The sequence below is a fragment of the Callorhinus ursinus genome, unplaced genomic scaffold, assembly GCF_003265705.2.
Source record: "Callorhinus ursinus isolate GAN/ISIS: 27379988/994484 unplaced genomic scaffold, GSC_fseal_2.0 scaffold4, whole genome shotgun sequence".
NCBI lineage: Eukaryota > Metazoa > Chordata > Mammalia > Carnivora > Otariidae > Callorhinus > Callorhinus ursinus.
Window position 1 is genome coordinate 104,027,722 of NW_027397066.1, and position 8,450 is coordinate 104,036,171.

Genomic DNA, 8,450 nt, shown 5'->3' on the forward strand with positions numbered 1-8,450 from the left:
GCTGGAGATACAGATTTGGGAGTCATCAAGGCTTAGAGCACATTTAAAACCAAGAAAATTAATAAGAACACTTTAGGAGAGAGTATAGAGCAACAAAAGAAGGGCAAGGACTGACTACTTGGAATTCTCCCAATGCTTGAAAGGCAGGTGTAGAAGGAAGAGTCACCTAGGTAGCCTAGCAGTTCTGGCCAGAGTTACAGGAGGAAATACAGAAGAAGATGGACACTGACATGCACTGTAGGGGGGAAGGCTATGCACGAACTTCTTTCAGACTCCTGGGACCTTCTTCCAGAGCTGAATTCCAAGAGGCTTATACAGTCAAATCATTAAGGATGGAGAAAATTTCTGCCCAAGGTCATAACTATATGCCTCTTGGGTCCCTGCACTTAGCACCACCTGGAGAGAGGCAAGTTCAACTTACCTTCTTCCTGGTATGAGCCTCAAAATGCCAGTGAAGACCACCTCCTTTGCTTGTCCTACACCAAAGCATAGAAATCATGGAATCCATACCTTAAGAATTAAGTCTTAGCTTAGTGTTAAGAGCACAGCCTTGGGAATGAAGCTGACTCTACTATTAGTTGTGGGGCAGCTTATTTAACATTTCTGGGGGTCAGTTTTCTTATCATTAAAATAAGTATACGAAATAATAAAACGGACTTGATAGAATTATTGTGAAGACAAATAAAACAATTAAGTGGACTGCTTAGAATAGTGCCCAGAACAAAAAATACTCAATATCCATCAACCCATACTGTCCTAATCCTTGCAAAGCACTTTTCCCTTTGCCTGTCATCTGTTAGTGCTTAGCAAGTCTCTGACAATTTTGGAAGAGATATCCCATCCATTGTAGTGTTGTAGTCCAGTAAATCTTTATCTGCCATGCCAAGGAGTCTTTCTCTAAAGATAGTATGCAGACTATCACCAGTCAGGGGCAGAACAGGATCCTTGTCTGAGATGTTTCAGTTGCTGAAACAATGGTGACACCACACGCTTACAAAATCAATACAAGTACTAGAAGAAAATGCTATGAGGATATACTGTCTTCTAGAGTATGTCAAATTTGCACTGCTAAATGTGACCCTACATTCGTGAGCAATGGTGATCAATGTAAAGTTGGTCTAGAAAATCCTGTCTGTATTTCCAGAATGATGTACTGGTAGCAATGAAATGATTTTGATTTGATGGTATGTATTTTGGTTGTTTGGTTGACTGGTTGAATTTTCTTCTTCCTTTAAAGTCAGAGAATTAACTTTATACTTTTACATTCACTGAGATCTGTAAAATATGTCTGCAAAAATCTTTAAATGACTACACTGACTGTCATATAGTGAGATAATATAGAAATTGAAGTTGTTTTTATCTTGTAAAAATAATTAAATTCACTTAAGACAGAAAATTATTACAGCTTAGATTTAAAATACTTTCATAGATAAAGTAAATAGTGATGCCAGCCTAAACCGTATTTACTCTGGCCTGATATCTTTTTTTTTTCCAAAGATTTTATTTATTTATTTGACAGAGAGAGAGAGAGAGATCGCAAGTAGGCAGACAGGCAGGCAGAGGGAGAGAGAGAAGCAGGCTCCCTGCTGAGCACGGAGCCCAATGTGGCCTGATTATCTTTTTAATGGAATATTACACACTTTTATATTAGGTGTTAATCATGCCTTGCTTATCATGGAATTAAGAGAAACCCATTCTCCTAGTTAACAGAGTAATTTTATATTAATATTACATTGCTTATTTAAGTATTATGTATGTAAGTCATTTACCCATCTACTGATGGGCTCTTTAATAGCAAAACCTGTTATGTGTCATACAATTTGTTAATTTTCCCTTATGGTCTACCATAATCTTGTACACAGCAGTCACCCAACAAATATTTATTTATATTTTTCTTTCTACCTATTTGATCAAGCTATCCATTTTTATGGATAGTGACACTTACTTTAAGTTATATATTTTATTTCACCCTTAGTATTTTCCCCTCTAGTAAACTAGTCTGCATTAATACCTAGTCTTTATCTACTTTAAATATTTGCTTCCTAGACAGACACCCATTCCAGAAGTTAGCTTTTAAGGATACATATCCCTTTTTCTCTCAACTGGACCAAATCTCCATTTAAACCTCACTTCTAACTTTCATGTCACAGCACTGGAGAAACTCACAAAACTATATCGATAGGGTCAACATTCCAAGGCAGATCCCTCACTCTGTGTTCTTAATCCCATCCCACTTAATTTCCTCCGAATCTTTAATTCAACAGTTTTTGCATTTCTCTCTTGGATCTTCAAATCATCCCTGTTTCCTGGATCATGTATTGATCCCTGTGGAAATGCTCAGAATATCTGCTACTGATGGATGATTCCTTTATTTACCTACCGTAACTTAGAAAAGTCATGTCTGTGTCTCTAAAATTCCATATATCCATCAGTAAAAGTGGAGATACGAATTGTTACTTTACAATTTGTAAGAGTTAAGTATATATTGATCAGATGCCATGTAGTATGTATGTAATCAGTTAAGATGCGTAAACGTCTCTAATACAATTATCAGGACACAAAAGTCACTGAATTCATGTTAGTTTTTTTTTTCTTTTTATTCTTCTTATATCTATTTTACCCCTAATATATTTTTGCTTACACAATGTTTGCAGCATAGCAGTGACTGACAAATAAATGTACTGAATGAATGATTCCAATTCTTGGAACTGTTGTTTTTACTCACTTTTTTTTACACCACATTTTTGAGAGAGTGGTTCACTTCCTCACAGTTTTCTCCAACCATTTATTCCTGAAAATCTTTCAATCTGATTTTCTCCTCCATTGCTTTATTAAAAAAATAATCTATCTGAAGTTTCTGCTGAAATTTATCAAGTCCAGTGATTTTTCTGAGTATTTTCCTTTACCTTTTGCAATATCTGCACTACAGGTCATCTTTTCTCTTGGCATTCTTTTCCCTCCTCAATGTCTACGGAAATATTATCTCTCATTTCTCACTCTGCATCTCTGACCACGCTTTCTAATTTACCTTCTGATCTCCTCTCTGTACAAAATAATTTGGATAGTCCCCCACAATATTTTTTCTCAGTCGTTTTTTTCCCTTTCTTTGTGTGTGTGAGAGAGCAAGAGAGTGAGAAAGTGAGAAAGAAAGAGAGCGAGAAAGTGAAAGAGAGAGAGAGAGAGAGAATAATTCATTTTCACAGCTGCAACCATCCAGAAAACTATGCAGAAAACCCTAAATCTGTGCTATCCATTCTGACTCCATCCCTGAGATCCCTGCCTATATTTGTAAATCTGTAGTGGACACCCCACCTGGAGGTTCTGTTGGCATCAGAAGCACAACATATCAGAAACTCCTAACTTTTCCCGTTTCTCCTCTTGGCATTCTGCTCTCTTTTAATGGTGTTGCCTTGCTTTCTTCATCCCTGTTTGCTAGCCAAGGGTCATCCTCTCCCTCTATACTCAGTCAATGGACAAGTTCTCATGTTTCTTCTTCACTAATGCCTCTGGCACCCATTCTTTTCTGTGCAATCTTCCTGCCAAGATTCTAGTTCAGCCCGCAATTACATCATGCCTGGACTATTATAATAAAAATTAACTTTCTTCCCTGACTCTGGTTTCTGATCCCTCCAATCTATATACCATCCCATACTGTATAATTTTGGAGCCCTCACTATGTCCCAGGCACTTTAAGTCCTGAGGACTTGGATCCTCTAGCTACCACAAGGAGAACAATTCAGTATAGGAGATAATTTTGTAATCTTGTAATTATAGTACTCTGTGACAAGTATATAGTTTAAGCACAGATGGGGTGGAAAGAGAAGAACAGCATACTCAGTGCTATCTGAAGAAATCCGTAGAAGCTTCGAGTAATTAATGATTTTTGGAAAGACCGAGAAGTAGCTTATCAACAAATACAGGATGAAAGACCTTCTAGGCAAAGACAGTAACAGGCATAAGGGCAAGGAGCTCTGCAGAAGCACAGGGTCAGGGAAGCAAAGCTGTTCCATATGGTTGGTATGGCTGAGGAATGGGCCTCGTATACTGCATGAAAAATTCACACTCCTGTCTGTATCTAATGGGAGAAACAACTGAAGTGTTTAAACTGGGCAATAACACAACTAGATTACATTTTATGATGATTTATCTCTCAGTGTTGTAGGAAGTGATCTGGATGAAGCCGAGCCTGGGTCAGTGAATGAAAGAGCAATGGCAGTAATATGAACCAGCTTGGGCATTCAGTGGCTCAGCTTTAACAATGATACTCCCTTCCTCAAAATCTTTCAACTTCCAGTTGGCCTATGGCATAATGCCCAGTCTCCATATTCCAGGCACTCCATAAACAGCCCCGGCTTATTCTGCCCAAACCCTCAACATACAGCCTAACTGGCAGGCTCACTGGATCACTTTCTGCTCCTGGGAAAAGGATCTGTGCTTTCCCAAGCCTTATGGCCTTGTTCAAGTTCTTCTGTATACTAGATCAAGGTTCTGCAAACTGCAGTCTGCAGGCTAGATTCGGCCCAGTGCCTGCATTTGTAGATAAAGTCTTATTGGAATGGAGCCATGCCCATTCGTGTACTTTTGTCCATGGCTGATTTTGTGATGCAATGGCAAGTTGAGTATTGTAGCGGAGCTTTTTCAGCCTCCAAAGCCATACTTACTAACACTGGCCTTTTACAGAAAAAAAAAAAAAAAAATCTGCTAATTCCTGACCTGAAACACCTTTCTCCCTTTTCACTACTATTGTAAGATGGGTAGACCCTTTAAAACCCAGCTTCAATTTAGCCTTCCTCAAGGAAGGCTTTCTTTTAATCATTCCACTCAAAAGCGGTCTCTTTGGCTTTTGGATACCTAGAGCAGTGCTTCTGGACAGTTTTGTAACACTCAAATGTACTGCCTGGCTTTGTACTTTGTTTTCTTTCACTCTTTCTTCCATTTAGGATGTAAGTTTGAGGGCAGGATTTTTACCTTCTAATCCATGTATCTTTTGGTCCACCTATCCATTTAACTAAGTATGTTATAATAGATTACATATGATAGATTATTAAATTGTAACTACATAGGTATATATGCTCTGTTACGTGTGTAATCCTAGACTTTTAATTCTCAGCATGTACCAATTCCAATTCCAAATGCATTTCATATGAAATTACATTTAACACTCAAGACCACCAAGTGAAAGGAATGCATATGTGATCCACATTTTACAGGTGGAAAGAAAAGGCTTAGAAAGGTTAAGGAATTTAATGAATTGAAGTGTTTTGAGTGAGGTAAATATTCATGCCCAAGTGAATTGTGTTTCAAAGTGCAGTCTTTTAACTATTACTAAATTATTGTATTCTAGTAACATATAGCACAGTGTTTTATGATCCTAGCAGATCTCAGGAAGAGACAAAAAAAAAAAGGTTAAAAAATCAAATTGGGGTATTTTAGCTTTACAAGTGCAAAAATGAATGATTCAGATTTTAGATAACAATGATGTCGGTTTACACCAATAATTTGAAGCAGTCATTTCTTATTCTTGAATCAGCAAATAAATAACACATTTGTTGATTTGCATTGAGCCAAATCACTGTAAACAATGCTACACTGACATCCCTTAAATAAAAAGGGTCCCCTTTGGCCTTAGCAAGTGGTACAGCGTTTCTTGTCTCCACTAGATCCACTCAGGCTGCTTTTTACCTTCTTTATACTGTGGTCTAATGGAGCGAGTGTGTCTTGAAGTCATAAAGACGGAAGTTCCAACTCTAGATTTACCATTTTTAGATGGTATGCTTTGTTGTGCAACCATATGAATCTCTCTTAGATTCAGATTCCTCATCTATAAAAATCCAAAACAAAACCAAAGTGTCAGGATTGTATTGAGGTTAAATGAGAGCATATATAAAATGCCTTGTAGTGTGCTCAGTACACATTAAGAACACAGTAAGATGCTGCAAATCTTTAAAGACCAGCATAGATATTTAGATGTTAAAAAGATAGCACAAAACCCAATCTAACAGAGTTTATACCCTTAGAAGAAATTAATGTAGACCAGAGAAGCAGGAAAGATCTCCATGAAGGGATGCGAATGAAACCAAGACTGAAGTGATAGGGGGAAGGCAAACCTGGGCATATTATTTTGGCTGTCTATCCATTGTGTCCCTTCTATCTGTGTGCGTGTGTGCATGTGTGTGTATGTGTGTGTGTGTGCTTTAACTTACAGGTATAAATTGCATGGTGCTGGTATTATAGATATTATGAGACGTTACAGAACACTTCATATTTAAAATTGACTTTTAATATACTTCAGAATCAGATAAAGTCTAGAAAAAAATCATATATTAACTGACAATTTATTCTTTAATGTTCAAAAATAGTAAAGATGTTAATTAGTTTTAAACAATCATATGCTCCATAGTGTGTATAATAGCATAAAATAAAGAATAAGAATTTACAGTACAAGATTTCATTATGGATTATTTCATTAAATGTGGACCAGAACTCACATCATTTGCCTTTCAGCACATTGCTCTTTCTTCATACACCACGGTCTTTTCATATACAAAAATCCATATCTAAATTTGCGTGCATTTTTCATTACTTTAATTTTATTTTTATTTGTGAATAATTGAGGGAATATTTAATTGACCCTTGATCTTTGCTGTCAAAAAGCTGTATAAAAGTCTATGTTGCTGTGAATTACTCTTTTTTTCCCTGTTATTTGGTAATTTCTACATACACTGATGTAGGGAAACAAGGTTTCTCAGAATAAAATCACATAATTCTCATAATTCAGGTTCTTACAGAATTTATTGAAGAGGTAAAACAATTTGATTACCTCATGAGTCCTGAATTTCTAACTTTAAGAATTCAATTATAAGCCTCGGATATTTTTATTTTGACAAAGGGATTAGCTATCTAGTGTGTAAGGGCATTAATTATGCTGTATAAAGAGTCAACTTCTGGTCCAGGAAATGGTATTCTCATTTACTCCTGATCCTGGCATGTGGGTGTGCCAAAAAGTGTTAAAATTCTGAGTGATATCAAGTACTTTATAAATACTGAAGTCATTTCTCAGCCAAAACTCCCTCTTCTACTTTGTTTTTCTATTTTGTTATCATTTTATAGGACTTCTATCTCTTAAAAATATCAGCTCCCCAACAGTTCATTATTTCTCTAAAAAAGGATGAAAATGCTGAAATGTTTGTTTTAAACCCTGAGCTTAATGGGAGGAATGTACACTCTACTTGCTGCAATGCAGACCTTTTTTTAAACTGTCTCTATTAGATACTTGCTGTTGCTATGTTTTCATGGGCACAAACCAAACTATAGAAACATGCAGTTAATTCCAACACGGGCATTTTTTTGTTGGCATAAAGGAGAAAACTTTTAAAGGCATCCATTTCCTTGCCACTCTCCAACCGTAAAAACAATGGACCACAGCCCGTTTCTGAACCTTCAAGCTTAGCTACTTCTTTTCTAGCTGATCTCTGAGGAATACAGAGATAACTTTCTTCTTCATAAAGAAGAGAGAAGCTATTCTCAGTGGAAACTCCTGCCCATTAACCAATCTGGTTAGCATCAGAATATCCATGAAAATGTCATACCTCTCCTGACAACAAGAAAGAAAAGCATAGCCATATGAGGAATGACAAAGGAGAGAATTAGTAAGTAGGAATGTCTTTGTATAAATAATCTGTTCTTTAGTTGTTCTGGGTAGTCAATGGATGTCAAATACAGTGTTTTGTCTTTAAAAATAAGATCTTCATCTGATCTCTGGATTATTATGGTGCACTGCAGAAAAATAATTTTTAGATTCATTTAACAGATGTTCATTTGTGATCCTGGCCACTAACCACAATATCAGAGCAAGGCCCTGATTTACGCTTTCAGGTTCACTTATTTATAATGCAGTTGTCTTCTGGATATATTTTGGGGCCTTGAGTGATCCAAGAAATCCACAGAACTTGTGAGGACCTGCTTGAGCTCACTGGACATTTCACAGTAAAGATTGTCAATTAGAGGCTCACATAAAATTTGAAGTATTTATCTTCTAGCCATATTCTTTAATTGTTGTGTGATCGTACTTAAAGTGATTTTTTTTTGCATTTCTGTCTCAGTTTTTAAATTTTAGTGAATAGATGCTACAATGTGATAACCAGAAATAATATGTCCATCTCTGCTCTCTCTAGTTATAGGATCATTGGTGGAAACTCTCAGTTCACCATCAACCCATCCACGGGACAAATCATCACAAGTGCATTGCTAGACAGGGAAACAAAAGAGAATTACACTTTAGTTGTGGTCTCCAGTGATGCTGGATCCCCAGAGCCTCTTTCCAGTTCTACCAGTGTGCTCGTCACTGTGACTGATGTCAATGACAATCCACCAAGATTTCAACATCACCCATATGTCACACACATCCCATCTCCTACTCCTCCAGGTAATGAAGCCAACTCTGAGGTCTC

General features: G+C 36.8%; 1 protein-coding gene across 1 annotated transcript in view; it reads left to right on the forward strand.

The window, feature by feature from the left end:
• The window catches only part of FAT4 (FAT atypical cadherin 4), a 172,241-nt gene that overhangs the window by 121,393 nt on the left and 42,398 nt on the right, over positions 1-8,450 (forward strand). The window contains exon 8 of the mRNA XM_025873981.2: positions 8,175-8,425. Within this exon, the coding sequence (XP_025729766.2) occupies positions 8,175-8,425 (251 nt within the window). The remainder of the gene's footprint in view (positions 1-8,174; positions 8,426-8,450) is intronic.